Raw genomic sequence first — 19,449 nt, 5'->3', positions numbered from 1 at the left:
AATGTAATATATACCTTAAGGGATGTAGTTGAAAGGGTAGAGGAGCCAAGCTCTGAACAACCAGACCAGTGGGTTGAGAAGATCACTAAATTAGAGGAGAAAAATCGACTGTTAGAGCAAGAGAATGAGAAACTTCAAAAAGAGACGAGCCAATGGATAGATCATGCGACTTTTTTGCAGAAAGAGCTTGAAAAGACCAAGAGTTTCTTAAAAAACCAAGATAAATTAGAAAAGAATCTTGAGGTGTTAGATGAAGAGATGAGGCGAATGAATAAGTCGAATAGAAGTTTGAAAAATGAAAAGACAATATTACAGGCAACAGTAGAATCACAAGATGAATATATTAAAGACTTAGAAAGCATGAAGGAATATTATCTCGAGCTTGTCAATGATTTGAAATCGTCAATTGGTAAACGGGAAGCACAAATAGTAGATTTGGAAGTACACAATTGTTCTCTACGCCAAACTGTCGATAGCCTACATGTGAAGATGGTCGAGCACTCTGAAGATTATAAGATACTGAAAAATTATGCTGATTCCTTACACCATCAACTTACTGCATTTCAAAATTCAAGTGAGAGAATAGTGCAAGAATACAAATTATTGAAGACAGATTACATGCAAATGAAGGTTGATTATGACTTGCAAAGGAGAGATTTTCAAACGTTAGTTGAACGTGTAGATCAAACAATTGGATTTCTCAGAATAGTGTCTAGAAGAGCAAATGGTTTTGCGGAATGGGCAGCTGATTTAAGGATTAATTTTTTCTCAATACGACCACATTCAGATGATCTTAATAGATTCTTAAAGATGATATGCAGAGAACTTGGACATTTTGGTCGTTTTTATTAAGCTGTTTATTTTGCTATTATGAACAAAGTTGTTGTTATTGCATTTCATTATTATTGTTATTATCATTTTTTTTTTTTTGCCAAGTTTATATTTTGTGTTGATTTATTGTATTTGAATTTATTATTTATTTATTTAATTAATTTTTTTTTTTCTTTCCTTTTACTCTTTGGTCTTCAAAGTTCTCATAATAATCAAAGAAAAACATAGCTCGTCCTACTCCAATTCTCCATACTTACAATACACGGTATAAAAGTCGAATCATGGAAGAACAAGATAAAGACATGGATAAAATGAGACAAGATATTAATAATCTTGGGGAACAAGTTTCAAAAATACTGGAATTGCTTTCAGCAGGAAAAGGAAAAGTCGTCGTAGAAACAGCACAATCAAGTAATCCGGTTCAAGACACCGATGATCCCATTTATCCCCCAGGATTTACGCCACGCCACATGAACGCTACACAGTCTCAAACTGCTCAACACTATGTTGCTATGAATCCACTTTTTGATGTTCCACCTCCTGTCCCAGATATAGAACAATTGGAAGCTCAGGCTAAAATTCAAGACATGGGGCAAAATGAAAACACTCCGGCTAAGCAAAAACTAGATGTTTTGGAAGAAAGATTGCGAGCAATTGAAGGGACTGATGTTTATGGAAATATAGATGCAACACAGTTGTGTTTAGTACCGGGTTTGATCATTCCAACAAAGTTTAAAGTTCCCGAATTTGACAAATATGATGGATCATCGTGTCCAAGGAGTCATCTTATAATGTATTGTAGAAAGATGGCAGCGCATATTGGTAATGATAAATTGTTGATCCATTGCTTTCAGGACAGTTTGACTGGTCCAGCTACTCGATGGTATATTCAATTAGATAATGCACACATTCATGTTTGGAAGGATTTAGCTGATGCATTTCTAAAGCAATACAAACATAATATTGATATGGCTCCAGATCGTTTAGACTTACAACGGATGGAGAAGAAAAGTTCAGAAAGCTTTAAAGAATATGCTCAACGATGGAGAGATATAGCCGCAGAGGTTCAACCACCATTAACAGACAAAGAAATGACATTTATGTTTATGAATACTTTGCGGGCGCCGTTCTATGATCGAATGATTGGTAATGCTACAACCAATTTTTCTGACATTATTGTTATTGGTGAAAGAATTGAATATGGGATAAAACATGGGAGGTTAATAGAGACTTCAGCTGAGTATGGTGGATTAAAGAAAGGAGCAACACCTAAGAAGAAAGAAGGTGAGGTTCATGCAATTGGTTTTCCTAATTTAGGGAACCACAAATCAACTTTTGGCCAAAGAAAACATGACCAAAGTTTTCCTTCATATATAAGCAATGTTACTCATATCCCTTATAACAACTATGTACCAACCCACTCTCCCTCTGGAGCCCCAAAACTTGTTAATTCAAACTTTTCTCGACCGTTTGTACAAGGTCAGGGTAGCAAGACCAACTCAGAAACATTTCGATTTGACCCAATTCCTATGACATATACAGAGCTTTTACCTCAGCTAGTTCATAATCGACAGTTAGCTCCTATCCCAATAAATCCTATACAACCTCCTTATCCAAAATGGTATGATCCAAATGCTCGATGTGATTATCATGCCGGAGGAGTGGGACACTCAACTGAAAATTGTTTAGCTTTGAAAAGGAAGGTGCAATCTTTAATTAATGCTGGATGGTTGAGCTTCAAAAAAGCTGGTGAGAAGCCGGATGTCAACAACAATCCACTTCCTAATCATGAAAATTCAAAAGTGAATGCGATAGATTGTTTTGTTGGAAAGTGTAAAAATGAAGTTCATGAGATAAGGATGCCTATGGAAACACTTTTTGAAGGTCTTTTTGAAGCAGGATATGTTAGTTTGGAATATTTAGACCCCAATATAAGATACGAAGGATACGATGAAGGCAAACGTTGTATATTCCATCAAGGAGTTGCAGGCCACCCTATCCAACGATGTTGTACATTTAGATCTAAAGTACAACAATTTATGGATTCGAAGATACTCACAGTATACGAAGGACAAGGAAAAGATGAGATGAAAGACAATAAAATATGTACATTAATGGGTGAAGTTGCAAAAAAGGAAAATCCCTTTTTACCAAGGCCTTTGACAGTCTTTTATCAAGAAAATCGTAATAAATCAAGTTCTTGCAATCCTAAACAACTCATTGTCGAAGTACCGAGTCCTTTCAAATTTAAGGATTTGAAAGCGGTGCCATGGCGGTATGATTGCCAAGTCATTACAGGTCCTTCAGTTGATAATATTACAGGAATCAGCGGGATAACTCGAAGTGGAAGATGTTATAAACCAGATAATTTAACAGCTCCTTCAAGTAGTTTAACATTGGGGCAAGGGAGGAAAAGTGAGAAAAGAAATGTGAATGAACATGACAAAGAGCAGGATGTAGAGATGTCTGTCACAGCAAAAGATATAGAATGCAAAAAACCTGTTACAGATGAGGCAGCAAACGAATTCTTGAAAATAGTAAAACAAAGTGAGTATAAGATCATAGAGCAAATGCATAATACTCCAGCTCGAATTTCTTTATTATCTTTGTTTTTAAATTCAGAGCCTCATCGCAAAGTGCTATTAGATATTTTGAATAAGGCACATGTTGGACATGACATTTCAGTGGAAAAGTTCAGCGGAATTATTGGAAGCATTACGTCTTCAAATTCTATAGTCTTCACGGATGATGAAATTCCCCCTGAAGGTTTAGGCCATATAAAAGCACTGCATATTCAAGTGAAGTACAAGGATTATGTTATAGCAAGAGTTTTAGTGGATAACGGTTCAGCTCTTAATATAATGCCTAAATCTACACTATTAAAGCTCCCAGTGGACATGTCATACATCAAATCAAGTACTATGGTAGTGAGAGCTTTTGATGGATCACGAAGAGAAGTAATTGGTGATATTGAATTACCAATCAAAATTGGCCCATGTACTTTCAATATAGTCTTTCAAGTAATGGAGATAACACCTACTTACAGCTTTTTGTTAGGTCGTCCTTGGATTCACTCTGCAGGAGTGGTGCCATCTACATTGCATCAAAAATTGAAATTTATTGTTGGGAGTAAGATGATTTGTTTAATGGGAGAGGAAGATTTTCTGATAACAAAACCGATATCAACCCCATATGTGGAGGCAACAGAAGAAGCTTTAGAGTGTTCTTTTCGCTCTTTTGAAATTGCTCATGCAACTATGATGGAAGCAACTGCAGGTGAAGTAATAAAGTCACACATGCCTAAAGTTACGACAAAAAGGATGATGAGAAGTGGAGGATATGGTTTGAATCAAAGCTTGGAAACACTTCTAAATACACCAAGCAATGAAGGGAGATTTGGTTTGGGTTATATGCCAAACGTATATGATAAAATTAGGCTTCAAAAAGAAAAGAAGAAAAGGTGTTTGGAAAAGCAAGGGATGATGGTGTTTGATCCAAGTCTAAAATTTATACCAGCATTATATGATACTTTCAAGAGTGCTGGTATAAGTTACTCATCACGTGACTCTGATTCAAAACATTGTTTGTTAACAAAGATGGAGAGTTTATCAATTGCAGCAGTGGCACAAGAAGCATCATTTGAAGATGAAACAGTTTATGCATGTCCACCTAATTTTGAGCTTAACAATTGGGATGTTGTAGACCTACCTACATTTTCTGGAGATTTTCAAGAGTAATGATTAAACTTTTATTTGTTTTAATTTTCTAGTTGGTTCTACTTAAGGCCACAGTATTTTGTTTGCTTTACAAAATGGAATGTACTTTTTTTTTTTTTTCCTCTTTCTTGTTATTTAATGAAATTTTCGCATTTTCCTTTCATTCTTTCTAATTTCTTCTTCTCTCTGCTTTCTTTCTTGCATCTTGCAAATTAAACACAAAAGTCCAAACTTTTTCATAGACAACATTCATAAGAACGAAGATGTTAGTAATTCCAGTTCTACCCTTGATACCTTAATATACACTATGGAATCTGACAAAGAGAGTGACGATGAAAATGCTGGGAGAATATCCTCAGAACTGTTAAGATTAGTAGAAGAAGAAGATAAGGTCTTAGGTCCTCACCAAGAGCTAGTTGAAGTAATCAATTTGGGTTCTCAGGAGGAATCAAAAGAGGTAAAAATTGGCACATCAATGACCAGTGAAACTCGAAAAAAAATAATCAATTTGTTACGTGAGTACTCAGATATTTTTGCTTGGAGTTATCAGGATATGCCGGGGTTAAATACGGATATTGTAGTACATCGTGTTCCTTTGAAGCCAGAATGCAATCCAGTAAGACAAAAGCTACGTAAAATGAAGCCTGATATATTGATTAAAATGAAAGAGGAAGTACAAAAACAAATTGAAGCAGGATTCCTCATAGTCTCCAAATATCCTGAATGGGTGGCAAATATTGTTCCAGTACCTAAAAAAGACGGAAAAGTGAGAATGTGTGTGGACTATAGAGATTTAAATCGAGCTAGTCCAAAAGATAACTTCCCTTTACCTCACATCGACATGTTGGTGGATAACACTGCAGGATATTCAACTTTCTCCTTCATGGATGGTTTCTCAGGATATAATCAAATCAAAATGGCTGAAGAAGATAGAGAAAAAACAACATTCATTACCCTTTGGGGAACATTTTGCTACAAAGTAATGCCTTTTGGTTTGAAAAATGCCGGGGCAACATATCAGCGAGCAATGGTTACACTTTTTCATGATATGATGCATAAGGAAATAGAGGTGTATGTTGATGATATGATTGCAAAATCCAAGGCAAATGAAGATCATACAACTATACTTCAAAAATTATTCGATCGGTTGAGAAAGTATCAATTGAAATTAAATCCATCCAAATGTACATTTGGGGCAACCTCGGGAAAACTGTTGGGATTCATTGTCAGTGAAGAAGGGATCAAAGTAGACCCAGATAAAGTGAAGGCTATCATGGACATGCCATCCCCTGAAACGGAAAAAGAAGTTCGAGCCTTTCTTGGAAGACTGAATTACATATCCAGATTTATCTCACATTTGACCCCAACTTGCGAACCAATCTTCAAGCTTTTACGTAAAAATAATCCAGGAAAATGGAATGAGGATTGTGAAGAAGCTTTCAACAAAATTAAGCAATATCTACAAAGCCCACCTGTATTGATACCTCCAGCTCCAGGACGGCCGTTAATCCTATACTTGACGGTTTTAGAAGGTTCTATGGGTGGTGTTCTAGGACAACATGACTTATCAGGAAAGAAAGAGCATGCTATTTATTATTTAAGCAAAAAATTCACCGATTATGAGTCGAAATACTCAATGTTAGAGCGAACTTGTTGTGCTTTGGTATGGACCGCTCACCGTTTGAGGCAATATATGTTATATCATACGACATGGCTTATTTCAAAAATGGATCCAATAAAATACATTTTTGAGAAACCGTCATTATCTGGTAGAATTGCAAAGTGGCAAGTTTTGTTGTCAGAGTATGATATTGTTTATGTTACTAAAAAAGCAATAAAGGGAAGTGCGCTTGCTGATCATTTAGCTGCCCAACCAGTAGCAGATTACGAGCCAATGAGCGTTGATTTTCCTGATGAAAACATATTTTTAGTTGAAAATGATGCTACGGATCATGAGACTTGGATTATGCTTTTTGATGGTGCCTCAAATGAGTTGGGACATGGGATTGGAGTTGTACTAATTTCCCCAAAAGGAAAGGTATTTCCCCTAACAGCTAAGTTATGTTTTGAATGCACTCACAATATCGCTGAATATGAAGCTTGTATTATGGGACTTCAAGCAGCAATCGACATGAGTGTTAAAAAGTTGAAAGTTTTGGGTGACTCAATGCTAGTAATACATCAAGTCAAGGAAGAATGGGAAACAAGAGATGCTAAATTGGTTCCTTATAGCCAATACATCGCAAAATTATCTCAAAATTTTGAGAAAATTTCATTTGACCATGTTCATAGGGAAGACAATCGAATGGCAGATGCATTAGCCACCCTGGCAGTCATGTTTAATCTTAATCTTGAGTATGAGCTTTATCCAATCCAAATTACGAAAAGAGATGCGCCGACATATTGCATGAATATTGAAAATGACAACAAGCCATGGTATTTTGATATCAAGCAATACATAAAGTGTAGAGAATATCCATATGGAGCTTCAAAGAATGACAAACGCACAATAAGAAGGTTGGCCATGAACTTTTTCTTAAGTGGTGAAGTTCTTTATAAAAGAAACCATGATATGGTACTCCTTCGGTGTGTTGATGTGGAAGAAGCAAAACAAATTATGATAGAAATTCATGAAGGAATATGTGGAACACATGCTAACGGACATACTATGGCCAGACAAATACTTAGATCTGGTTATTATTGGACAACGATGGAATCAGACTGCATAAAATATGCAAGAGAATGTAAAAAGTGTCAAATTTATATGGATAGGATTCATGCATCAGCATCTCCATTGCATGTCTTGTCAGCACCATGGCCATTTTTTTTGTGGGGAATTGATGTTATTGGACCCATTGATCCTAAAGCCTCAAATGGTCATCGTTTTATTCTTGTAGCCATTGATTACTTCACTAAATGGATAGAGGCGGCATCTTACTGCAATGTTACAAGAGGAGTGGTGCTCAAGTTTATTAAAAAAGAGTTGATCTGTCGTTATGGTCTACCAGAGGGTATTATTACAGATAATGCCAAGAACCTTAATAACAAAATGATGGACGAACTTTGTGAGAAATTCAAGATCAATCACAGAAATTCGACTCCATATCGCCCCAAGATGAATGGGGCAGTTGAAGCAGCCAACAAAAATATTAAAAGAATTATTGAGAAGATGACAACAACATACAAAGATTGGCATGAAATACTACCGTTTGCATTGCATGGATATCGCACATCAGTTCGTACTTCAACAGGGGCAACACCATTTTCTTTGGTTTATTTTTTTACCGTTTGAATTTGAATTTGAATCTTAAATTTATATTTTAAAAAAAAACAATAATAATAATAATAAATACATTTAAAAATAAATAATAAAAATAAAACTAAAAGGTTTGATTTCCTTCCTATTTTTTCTCAACCATCCCTTTTTCTTCGTCATCACTCTCCCACTTTCTCCCACTCTATCACTTTCTCCCACTCTCCCACTTTCTTCCTATTTCTCTGTAATTTGCACTCCATCTCGTGATCTAAAAAAAAAACAATGGAGCTTGCCCTATAAAAAGGAAAGAGGAAAAAGAAAGGGGAGGATCTTTTTTTATTATTAGAGGATTTAGAAAGAGGGGAAGAGTGAAAGAAGATCAAGAAGGAATAACCTTTGGCATTGAAGGGCAGACCTGCTAGTAAGTTTTTTTTTCTTTTTCCTCTTTTTATTCTTATTCTTGTTTAATGATTTTTTTTTTCTCTTCTTGTTTGATATACTGCTTTTAATTATGAACTATCGTGTTCATCATTTTACCATCATTTAACATGTTAATTTTATTATTTGTATCTTTCTTAATACTGAGCATTCTACCTTCCATTCTATATTAAATTTTTTATTTTTTATTTTTAAATATTGAACATTCTGTTCTGTGTTAATTTCTTTTTAATTGTTGGGTATCCATTCTGTGTATCCATTCTGTGTTAATTTTTAAATATTGAGCATTTTGTTATGTGTTAATTTCTTTTTAATTGTTGAGTATCCATTCTGTATATCCATTCTATGTTAATTTTTAAATATTGAGCATTCTGTTATGTGTTAATTTTCTTTTATTATTGGACATCCATTCTGTGTTAATTTTCTTTTATTACTGGGCATCCATTCTGTGTTAATTTCTTTTTAATTAATTAGCATCATATATTTGTATTTGGATACTCATTCTTCATTGGCACCCATTTTACAGTTAATTACTTATATCCATATGGCATGCCTTAATAATTATGCATAATTAATCAATTAGCCTTTTGTATTTGGTAATACTCATTCTTCATTGGCACCCATTTTACAGTTTTTGTTAATTACTTTATCCATGTATCCATATGGCATACTCTGTTAATAATTACTGTTATCCATATATTATCCATGTTAATAATTATGCATGATATAATTAAATTTTTCGCAACAACCATTTTTCATTTGGCCTATTAATTAATTAGCAACTTGTATGCGACATTTTCATTCCCTCATTCTAATTATTTGCATGATGTATTAATTAATCAGTATGCATATGTGGCTATAATTATTTGATATTTATTTTGGTGTGATTATTTATTCGCAATATTATTTATTTGCATATTGGGCCAAACCTACTTTAGCATTCAACTGTTAATTATTATTTGATATCCATTTGGCCTCGTTTAATTATGCATTAATCAATTATTTTGCATCCTGCATTAATCAATTATTTTGCATCCTGCATTAATCAATTATTTTGCATCATTTTGAATTAATTAATTATGTTGCATGTGTTGTATTAATTAATTATCTTGCATCCTACATTAATATCTTTTACATTTTGCATATATTATCAATGTATTTATTTTATCTCAGCATATTACACCTAAGCATTTTTCAAATTTCATAATGTTTTGCCTTTGTTATTATTCTTTTTTTATTTAAATATAATAATGTAAATTGGAGAAAAAGTATTGTTTTTTTATGGATTTTATAATTTAAAATCCATAAATACATGAAATTTTTCCGTTTGAAATTTAATTAATAGATTGTTTTTTTTAAATTAACACATTTCATATTTTAAATGAAACTGAGTAGTATTTTCTATGAATTTATTAATTCTAGATATATGAAATTTTTCATTAAACACCTATGATAGAGATTAAAATATCAAGTGTTGGTATCTTAATATTCTTAAGGTGAATAAAAATATTTTAAAACAAAAATAAACTTAATTTTTCTAATGGCTCATATGCCACTCATAATCATCAATTCATACTTAGGTTTTACTTTCTTCGATATGAATTGATAAACATGAGACATTTAAACAAAACCTAAATAAAAATTTTATTTTGTGAACTTCTATAATTTAATTTAAAAGATAAAATTGGGTAACCATTTTTTGGGTGTTGTAGGGTGCTAACACCTTCCCTACACACAACTGACTCCCGAACTTAAATCTCTGGATGTACGTAGACCATTTTTTTTTTTTTTTTTTGGTGACCAATCACACCCTAATATGGTTGGTGGCGACTCCAAAATTATTTTATTAAAATAAAATAAACGGGGAGGTCGGCCGCTCCGCGTAGCGATCACGTCGCGACAGAGGTCATTAATTTTTAACAAATAAAAGACTTTGATTAATATAAAACGAAACGTAAGCTAATTTAAAAACATCTTTAAGTTAGGCCTGATTTTCAAACATTCAAGAAAACATAAAAATAATACTATTTACAATGAACGTTTGTAAACTAAATTTCAATTCATCTTAAACCTCACAAGAACCCATAAGCGGAAGCAAACAACACGTTTCCTATGGCAATCACGCTTCCTTCCTGCCCCTCGCCGGTTTGCCGCCTTTATTACCTTTGCCTGAAAATTAAACATAAGAAGGGTGAGTATTTAAATACTGAGTAAGAGACCCTCTACTGGTCCCGTCAGGGGAAAATAAATTGTTAACGTTCTATTGGGACACCCTGTACATTCGCAGTCTTGTGATCCCGTAGGATACACATTTCAGTCTAACACCCCGAGGGACGTACATATCAGTCTAGTGTTCTGCAGAAACACATGTCAGTCTAATGCTCCCGAAGGTGCAAAATAAATTGGTGATCCCGTGGGACACCTACAAGGTACACATCCCAATACAAACTAACAATTTCCCCCTCATTCCATTCAATCCATCTTTCAGTTACTTCAAAACACAAAGTTCTTTCTCTCAACGTCCTAACAGTCAACTTATTTTACTTTAGTCATATGTCCGTCAATAATATACTAATACGTCAGTCAATCAAACTATACAGTCAACACACCCCTCAGTTCACCAGCACCCAGTCATACTTTAGCGTAACGTACACCCAATCTAAACGAGAATCACAAGTTCACATCTGCATCTCATACAAACACAATCTACAATTTTGTCCTGTCCACATACACACACTTATATATATATTCCATGACAATCACAATATACATTCGACGTTAAGTCTACTTCAATTCATATGCATTCATATATATTTTCAGTCAATCCACAGTATACATTTAACACATACAATTCACAGTCATAAGTGAGTCCAGTAGAAAATCCCTTACCTCAAAGTTAGGGAAGCTCCTTAATCAACTAACGTCTTCGAAACAATCCTAAGCATAACAACACAAAATTCAATTACTCACGATACATATCTCACTTACTTTCCTCAACGTAAGTTCCAACTCACCGATATATTGGCGAACTGAACCTTCAACAATTCACAAACTGGTTGTGAATGTAAGGGAGCTTCACAAACCGGTTTTGAATGTAAGGGAGCCTAACGTTACTCCCAACACCTCAACGCACGAATGTCGAACTCGCAGCAAAAATCCTAAGTGTGGGTCAGTCAGCGGTCGGCCAAATGAGACGTGGTGGCTGCCTCAAAATCGATCGACGATCTGACATGGCGACCGGGCTTCACAAGATGTATGCATCGACGGCTTCACGGAGGTGAAGACAGACGCAGCAGTGCAGAAAACAGAAGAGAACGGAATGGGCGGCGGCTGGAAACGGAGGTTGCGCAGCAGGACTACACGAACCGGCCGACGGTTGCGAGCGGCGGATCTGGGTTACTGCGAACCACCAGGATGAAGCACGAGCGGCGGCGAGGACTTGGAAGGCGGTTGTGAGCGGAGGACGTGGCGGTTACTGGTTCACGCGGCGGCTTTGGCTTCGACGGAGACAGAGCAGGACGCGGAAACAGTTGCAGCGGCGGTGAGGCTGGGCACGACGACGCAGATCTGGACTGGGCAGCGACGGAAGAGCAACGACGCGGTCTTGCTTCGCGAACGGAGATGGAGACGACAGATCGGGCGTTCGGCTTCAGTAGGGGAGACGCGACGGTGAGGCTGGGTTTGGACGGAGCGGAGAGGAGAAGAGAAGATGGAGATGGCCGGCGGCGGTTGCTGCGCGAACGGAGAGAAGGGAGGGATGGCGGTCGCGGCGCACGGGAGGAAGAAGAAGGGAGAAAAGAAAAGAAAAAGAAAAAAATAAAAAAATAAAAAAATAAAAAAAAATTCTTTTTCTTTTCTTTTCTATTTAAAATTAATATTAAAATAAAATATATATATAAAAAAAAAAAATATATATATATATATATATATATATATATATATATATATATATATATATATATATATATATATACCTTTCGTTTGGGGCATTACAGAATGTGATACATTTTAGGGTTTATTGAGATTTCAGCGGTGAAGAAGAAAACTTTCGATGGCCAAAAAATACAAAACTTATCCGACAAAGTCTAGCCAGAAATTTTGTGCTTAATATTATATATATTCAAAACAAATGAAACATTCGGTATATTAAGTATATTTTAGATTATATTCAAAACATATGAAACATTTGGTATATTATATTTTAGATTATATTCAAAACATATGAAATATTTGGTATATTAGGTATATTTTAAATATTTGATTAAAGGCAAACGAACGGAAATTTAGTTTTGAATGTGATACATTCTAGAGTTTATTAAGAATTCAACGTTGAAAAAAAACGGTCATCCTATTAAAAAAAATAATAGAACTATATGTCAGTATATAACATTATTGTATATAATATGAAGTATATATATACTAAAACATAGAACATAACTATTATAGATTGCGGATATATTAAAGTATAATGTAATCAAATACATTTATAAAGGAAAAATATGTATGTATGATTATGTTGTTTACTACTGTTTTAGTAATATTTATTCTAGAAACAAAAAATTTAAACACAAATTCTTTAGGAATTATGTATAAGGTATTATTGTATATAATATGAGGTATATATACTAAATAACATATATAAATTCAGTGTATATTTTATTAGTGAAATTTTTTTATATCAATTTGTTTATATATTTTATTTAAATATTCATATCTTATGTAGTAAATAATACATTATGTTTGAAATAATATTGATTATGTATTAAAATTGTTTATGGCTACAGGAAGATAAATGAGAAATAATTATGATGAGTATATGTAATATATGCCATTAAAATATTAATTGTTTTATAGTATATGTAATGTTGAGAAAAACTTAATATAGTTGTAATGTAGGGACTTTGATGAAAGAATTGAAGATTTAGAGAATTGTATGAAAAAAAATGAATTATTAAGTAACATACATGTAAGAAATATAATTAATGTTAAATACAGTAAAAAAAAACACAGAACATAAAAAAAATGTGTATGTATTATTGAATATATGCAAAGATATATATGTAATAAATCACAAAACATAAATGAATTATTCAGTAACATATATGTAAGAAATATAAAAAAGATAATGAATGAATATATAATATGTGTATATATTGATATATATATACGCACTAAAATAATCACAGAATATGAAAAAGAACATGGGTATATATTATTGAATATATGTAGTAGTATATATGTTACAAATCACATAACATAAATTTATTATTCAATGATATATCATAGTATATACGAAAGATAAGACATTTAATAATAAAAATTACATGTCGAACATGACAGAAAGATGAATTGAACAATAAAAAATTAAACAAAATAGGAAGAACATGATCGAAATATATATTATGAAATGAAAAAAGCTTCAAGTGATGGACAATAATGGCGACTGGAGATAGAGAATAATAGGTAAAAATATAATCTTGGAAAGAATATATAAATAGATTATTACAAATTAGAATAAAATTACTCATATTATAATATATTTTGATTTATAGTTAATTGAAAAGATATTTAAAATTTATTATCATAATAATTAATCACATTAAATTAGGAAAGTTATGAAATTTATATTAAATTCAAATCATTTTCAATAAGAAAATATTTTAAATAATATTATGAATAGAATATGTAATTAATAATCATAATATCTAATTAATAATTATTAAAAGGTTAAAATTGTCCGTAAAACAACAAAATAAATTTTTTTATTGTATAGGATTGATGCTACAAACTTAAAATACAAATTTCTTTTTGTATTCTATTTACGGTACCATTCGAAGAAACATATTTTACATAATACAATTTGTTTCTATTGTGTATTGTGCGTTTGATCCAATTTTTTTTATATATAAAATTAATTTAAAAATTAATACATATTTGTTGTGTGTTGGGGTTACAGTAGAAATAAAATATAAACATTATTTTAATACAATTTTTTGTTGTTTTGAAAAATAGTACGAACAAAATAAAAAAGTTTAGACAAACACACAAAAAAAATACAATTTTTATTTGTATTTGGTTTACGAAAAACATTCCATAAGCATTTCTTATACATTAAAAAAAATGTAATTCAATTTCTTTCTCATATGGAGTTAAAAAAACAAATATTTGCCATAAATTAAAAAAAAACATTTTTTTTAATGTATTGGATTTACAGATTAAACTGAACTAAGAATTGAAGACAAATAAAAAATTAAATAACACAATTTCTGTGTGAATTGAATTTATAGTATAAATTTCATAAACATATTTTACAAAAAATAAATAAATTAATACACTTTATTTTGTATACTTTATTTAATGTTAAAAAAGAAAGAAAAAATTACTCTACAAAAGGAAAGAAAAAACTTTACTTTTGAAAGTATATCAGTTGTACGTTACAAGTAAAAAAAATATTTATAGAAAAGCAACAAAAAAAATCAATACAAATTTTATGTGAATGCTGGATTATGGTACAACCTAACTAAAAAAATGAATTTGAATACAATTTTGGTTGTAAAGGTTTTACAGTACGAACAATTTACACAAATGCAACAAATATTAAAACATTTTTCATTTTGTATTGGATTTGCGAAAAAAAAAAATAATAATTTCATTTCAGTAAAAAAATAATTATGTATTTTTTCTCATATTTGGGTTAATGTACAAATAAAAAAAATTACACAAATGAAAAAATATATAAATTTTTGGTCATAATCTTTCCCACATAATCCTTTCCCAAATAATACTTCTCCCAAACAAGGATTATAATAATATCCCATAATCTTTTTAGTTAATCCTTCTCTTAAACAAGGATTATAATAATCCTTTCCTCAACCCCTTTTTCTTATTCGTTTTCCCTTTATTCATTTCCATCCCCGAACAGCCTCATGACTAAGGATAGAGATTCAACATGTTCATTAGTACTACATTGGTAAGAAGTAAGAACTAATGAAACCCTTTGGAAAATGAAAATGAAAAAGTAAAGAAGATTGATAGAAGGAATAAGACTGAATTTCTTACCATAAACATAATCACAAGAGAAATGCAAAATAGGAAAACCATTTCCCTCCATAGTAATATTCAAACTGAGAGCTCGAAAAAGTCAAAGCTCATCGCATCGACAAACACATAATTTACATTATACTTATATCAACAGCCTCCCTCCATTGTAGATTGGAATTATTCTCCATCTGCTAAAACAAATTAATTCCCGAATCCTACTACAGTTTGCCATTTTATACTTGCTGCTCCATTGTCCTCATGTTTGAACTTCCAGCACCTGTTTCTGTTTGTTTTAATTTTGGAACCAAATCTCTACACCTTTCTACTCCTTCATCTACTGATAAATAGATGTTCTCTTTCCCGATTGTGTCTGTGAATTTTGAAGCTATCATCTTCTCCATCACTACAATTCTTGGGTTTACAATTCCCATCTGTTCATCATCAAATTTGACATTGATTCATTTTCTTTTTTATTACAGGGAGGAAACAGTTGGTGGGGTAGTGAGAAATTACCTGGATTCCGTTTGCTTGTAATGATCTACGAATTTCGGTTAGCGTTTCAAGCCCTGTCATGTCGATTGAGGTGACTCCTATACAAACAAACAAACAAACAAACAAACAAACAAACAAACTCCATAATTTGTCAAATGTTTGGATCTGAAAGGAAGGGGTTTTTGTAGCTTTATTACCGCTCAACTCCAAGAGTACATGTTCGACAGGTCCATCCTCGAAATTGCCCTGCTCATCACGAACCCATCTGAAAATCCTATTGAGAAACCAAGAGAATTGGGTGTTTAATCAATGACATCATGTTTGCAGGTAAAGTGTTCGATGAATTGCGGCAACAGACTTTTCCATTACCTTTCTGTGATGTAGTTGGAGTTGGCATAATAAATAGGGGAACCAAGTTGAAGAACAATAATCCCATGGTTTCTAGTTGCATTAGGATATTGCTCCACATCTCTGTACAAATTGGAGTTTGGTATTTTGCCGAGCTTGCAAGTAGCTGGTCTAGCCATGTAAAGAAGAGCTCTCAGCAAAGCAAGTCCCACCTGATCAAATACCAAATCATAACACACCAGGAATAAGGTTAGACAAGGTTTGAAACTCGTTGTTGGTTATGTTATTATATAAGAGAAATTTACTGACCGAAAGCATGATGCCAATATCCATGCTTAAGAAAGCAACACCCAAGAAAGCCGCCATACAAATGCAAAAATCAAATTTATCAACTTTGAGAAGATGATACATTTCTTCATATTTGATGAGACCAAGCATGGCGGACATTATAATGGCGGAAAGGGCGACAAGAGGTGTGTAGCTGAAGACAGGAGCTAGAAAGAGGAGAGTGAGAGCCATGAAAATTGCCATAACAATGTTTGACATTGCTGTTCTACACCCAGCATTGAAGTTCACTGCAGTTTTTGAGAATGGCCCTGAAAAATTAAGAAGAAACAAAAACCAAAGTCATCCCATTTGATCAAATTCTCTTTTTTACGTTGTGTACTGTTATTAACTCATATTACCAGTGGTTAAGTAGCAGGAAGTGAAAGATCCCACTATGTTCATCAAACCAAAGGCTATCATCTCCTTGTTCCCATCGATTTGTTCATTTTTTATTATCGCAAAGCTTCGACCAATAGCTATTCCTTCCTGTGAAATAATTAGGCCATCAATTAATAAGAAGCTTGGAGAAGTCGGAAATTAGAGAAAGGGAAGGGAAAGAACTTACAGCCAAAGCAATAAGGCCAGTGATTAAGCCAGTTTGTACTACAGCTGATAGATATTTGGAATCAAAGTTCAAGAAGTGAATAGAAATAGGGTTTATCCCTTTGCTCAAGTGACCCACCTGTGTAGTGAAATTAAGTCAAAACAATACGAAGAATTAAGCACAGATGAACAACATACACAGAAAAAGAAATGATCGTACAGTTAGGATTCCATGCTGACTTCCCTTGATGAAATAGGCAAACAAACATCCTACTATCACTGTCACCATAGGAGCCATAGCTGACACCCAAAAGAGCTTTGGTTTTCTGTTTCTCTGTTTTTTTTTAAAAAAAAGTGAAAGAACAAATAAATCCATTTTCATTTTGACGATAGAGAAGAGAGAAAGATAGAGAATGAGAAAAATTACTTACCAAGTACCTTGTAAACTGGAGGAATAGAAGGAAAACGACACCCACAAGAGCACTTTCCCATTTCCACTGAAACAAAAAACAAATGAAACGAATGGATATAGAGGAAAATAAAGATTGTGACTCGACTTCTCTCCATTTTTGGATAAAAAAGAGTAACAAACCTCTTTTCTAAGAGAGAAAACGGCATGAAGTACAGAGTAAACGTCAGTTTTAGAGGTGAAATGAGTTAGTCCAAATATCCCCTTCAGTTGTTGAAGACAGATGATCACAGCCGTTCCTCCCATAAATCCAAGGATTGTGGAGTGCGATAAGAAATCCACTAAAATTCCGAGTCTGCCCATCAAACACAACCATTTGAAATTCCATGTTTTTTTTTTCTTTTCCAACTAGATTGATTGTAGTTTATACTTTCCACCTTTCTAACTAAAAAGAGTTATTTTTAAGCTTTTATATGTTTGAGTTTTAAATTGTAGGACTCGGTTTTTTAGATATTTTTAAACCTTTATATGTTTGAGAGTTTTAAATTGTAGGACTCGGTTGTTACAATTAAAAGTTTAAGAATTCATCTAATTAAACTTCAATTTTTATAAGTTTGAGGGACGGTTCTTCCAATTAATAAATTTGAGAGTTCAAATTACCCTAGATTTTCATTTTTGCCATCAAAAGTTAAGAGTACAACTGTGAGTAATAACCTTATATTTTCACGGGTAATTTTGGGTAGGACTGATTTAAGGGTGATTTTTACTATTTGTCCAGTCGATGGTACCTTAGAAATCCCAAGACGGCCTGCATGACGCCGGTGACAAAGGTGGCGGTGAAAACCAAATGAAGATACAATGTGGGTTCTTCTTCCGGCGAAGCAACTGCACCAATAGTTTCGGATATGAGCAACGAACAAGCCGCCACCGTTCCCACCGCCAGATGTTTAGAGCTTCCAAACACCGCGTATACAAGGGGCGGAACAAAGCTAGAATCTGCCATCGTCAGAGAGTAAAATAAATATAAAAAGAAAAATGAAAAAAGAGAAGAAAAAGAAAATGAAAAACAAAATTTAATAATTAGTGTAAAAAAGGGGTACTAACAAAGGCCGATAATGGGGGGTAGAATGCCAAGTTTGGCATAACTAATGCCTTGAGGAATAGCAAGGCTGGTAATGGTAATACCAGCAAGCAAATCATATTTAAACATATTCAAATTGTATTTAGGAAGCCATTGCAAAATAGGTATGAAGTATTGAAATCCCTTTTTCACTCTATCCATTGCCCCACTTTCATCTCGAAATTGTTTGAAGGGATCATCAGGGAAAAACGTCTCTTTCAGATCCGATTTCAGCTTCTTCCCAAATGGCCTTGGAGCACTAAAGTTCACATTTTCACCATTTTTTAAAGAACCCATTACACAAATTAAATAAAGAAATCCAAAAGAAAGAAAGAAAGAAAAGAACAAAAGAGAGGAATTTGATTAGAAAAGAAGAACAAGTTGAATGTGATCCATGAAGAGAGAGGTGTTATATAGAGGAGAAGAGGATGTGTTAGTGGAGAATGATATGGGGATGAGAAGGAGACGATGGTAAAAAGAAGAAGGGATAAGATAAATATGAAATTTATTCCCAAATAAATAGGGGAGAAGGGAAAACTTCCGAAGTGGATTACAACTATTGAAACTAAAGGAATAACAAATGGTAAAAGATCAGTTCTGGCCTTTTATCCTTCAAAAAATATAAATATAAATATAAATAAACAACAAAAACAATAATAATAAATTGGTTTTAATAGCTAATACCGTTTTTTTCGAGCATGTGTCAATGTTCTGGAAATGGTTTTTTTCTAATCTGGGAAAATTCATAAAGTTATTTTCGTGGTGATTTATAATCTTGGAATTAAAGGAAGGGATTAAAACCAAAAATTGAAGGCCACACGAACTGGTGATACTGCACGCCAAACCTTTCCCTATTTGCCATGCATTTTCCTAATAACAAAGTTTTCGTTCCTTCTCATTACTATGTTTTCTGTAATAATCTAAATCT

The 19,449-nt window shown here is 33.1% G+C and overlaps 2 protein-coding genes and 2 long non-coding RNA genes across 5 annotated transcripts; 2 read left to right on the top strand and 2 right to left on the bottom strand.

The window, feature by feature from the left end:
- The first annotated feature begins 1,112 nt into the window (after nt 1-1,112).
- LOC116404324 lies at nt 1,113-8,920 on the top strand. Its single transcript, XM_031886500.1, has 3 exons — nt 1,113-4,529; nt 4,738-7,818; nt 8,873-8,920. Exons 1-3 carry the CDS (start codon nt 1,113-1,115, stop codon nt 8,918-8,920), a joined length of 6,546 nt encoding a protein of 2,181 aa, XP_031742360.1.
- Nucleotides 8,921-10,351: 1,431 nt separating this feature from the next.
- LOC116402373 lies at nt 10,352-12,070 on the bottom strand. Its single transcript, XR_004214838.1, has 3 exons — nt 11,256-12,070; nt 11,131-11,178; nt 10,352-10,410 (listed from the first exon to the last, which is right to left on the bottom strand). It is a non-coding gene; the product is annotated as an uncharacterized LOC116402373 (long non-coding RNA).
- A 3,199-nt stretch (nt 12,071-15,269) lies between these two features.
- Nucleotides 15,270-19,016, bottom strand: LOC105435742 (probable sulfate transporter 3.5). 2 transcript variants are annotated; one of them, XM_031881188.1, is made up of 12 exons: nt 18,506-19,014; nt 18,190-18,397; nt 17,585-17,756; nt 17,424-17,489; nt 17,213-17,326; nt 17,015-17,131; nt 16,809-16,935; nt 16,432-16,718; nt 16,144-16,334; nt 15,972-16,048; nt 15,796-15,872; nt 15,270-15,713 (listed from the first exon to the last, which is right to left on the bottom strand). In XM_031881188.1, exons 1-12 carry the CDS (start codon nt 18,816-18,818, stop codon nt 15,516-15,518), a joined length of 1,947 nt encoding a protein of 648 aa, XP_031737048.1. In that variant the 5' UTR covers nt 18,819-19,014; the 3' UTR covers nt 15,270-15,515. The 2 variants fall into 2 exon arrangements, with proteins under 2 accessions (XP_031737048.1, XP_031737046.1); XM_031881186.1 differs by having other exon boundaries at nt 15,796-16,048; nt 18,506-19,016.
- LOC116402137 lies at nt 15,704-16,588 on the top strand. The gene is made up of 3 exons (XR_004214562.1): nt 15,704-16,001; nt 16,102-16,371; nt 16,463-16,588. It is a non-coding gene; the product is annotated as an uncharacterized LOC116402137 (long non-coding RNA).
- Nucleotides 19,017-19,449: the final 433 nt, after the last annotated feature.

The sequence above is a fragment of the Cucumis sativus genome, chromosome 1 (assembly GCF_000004075.3).
Source record: "Cucumis sativus cultivar 9930 chromosome 1, Cucumber_9930_V3, whole genome shotgun sequence".
Lineage (NCBI taxonomy): Eukaryota > Viridiplantae > Streptophyta > Magnoliopsida > Cucurbitales > Cucurbitaceae > Cucumis > Cucumis sativus.
The sequence above is the reverse complement of the archived record's forward strand: the minus strand, read 5'-3'. Positions and strand labels throughout refer to the sequence as shown.

Bases quoted from the DNA above. Each gene is read 5' to 3' on its own strand.
- LOC116404324 (XM_031886500.1), top strand. From the start codon at position 1,113: ATGGAAGAACAAGATAAAGACATGGATAAAATGAGACAAGATATTAAT. The intron at 4,530-4,737 runs GTAGACCTACCT...TCTTCTCTCTGC, and splicing joins AGCTTAACAATTGGGATGTT to TTTCTTTCTTGCATCTTGCA. The intron at 7,819-8,872 runs GTTTATTTTTTT...CCCATTTTACAG, and splicing joins GGGCAACACCATTTTCTTTG to TTTTTGTTAATTACTTTATC.
- LOC105435742 (XM_031881186.1), bottom strand. From the start codon at position 18,818: ATGGGTTCTTTAAAAAATGGTGAAAATGTGAACTTTAGTGCTCCAAGG. The intron at 17,757-18,189 runs GTACCATCGACT...TTTGATGGGCAG, and splicing joins GCCGTCTTGGGATTTCTAAG to ACTCGGAATTTTAGTGGATT. The intron at 16,719-16,808 runs GTAATATGAGTT...TTAATTTTTCAG, and splicing joins TTCCTGCTACTTAACCACTG to GGCCATTCTCAAAAACTGCA.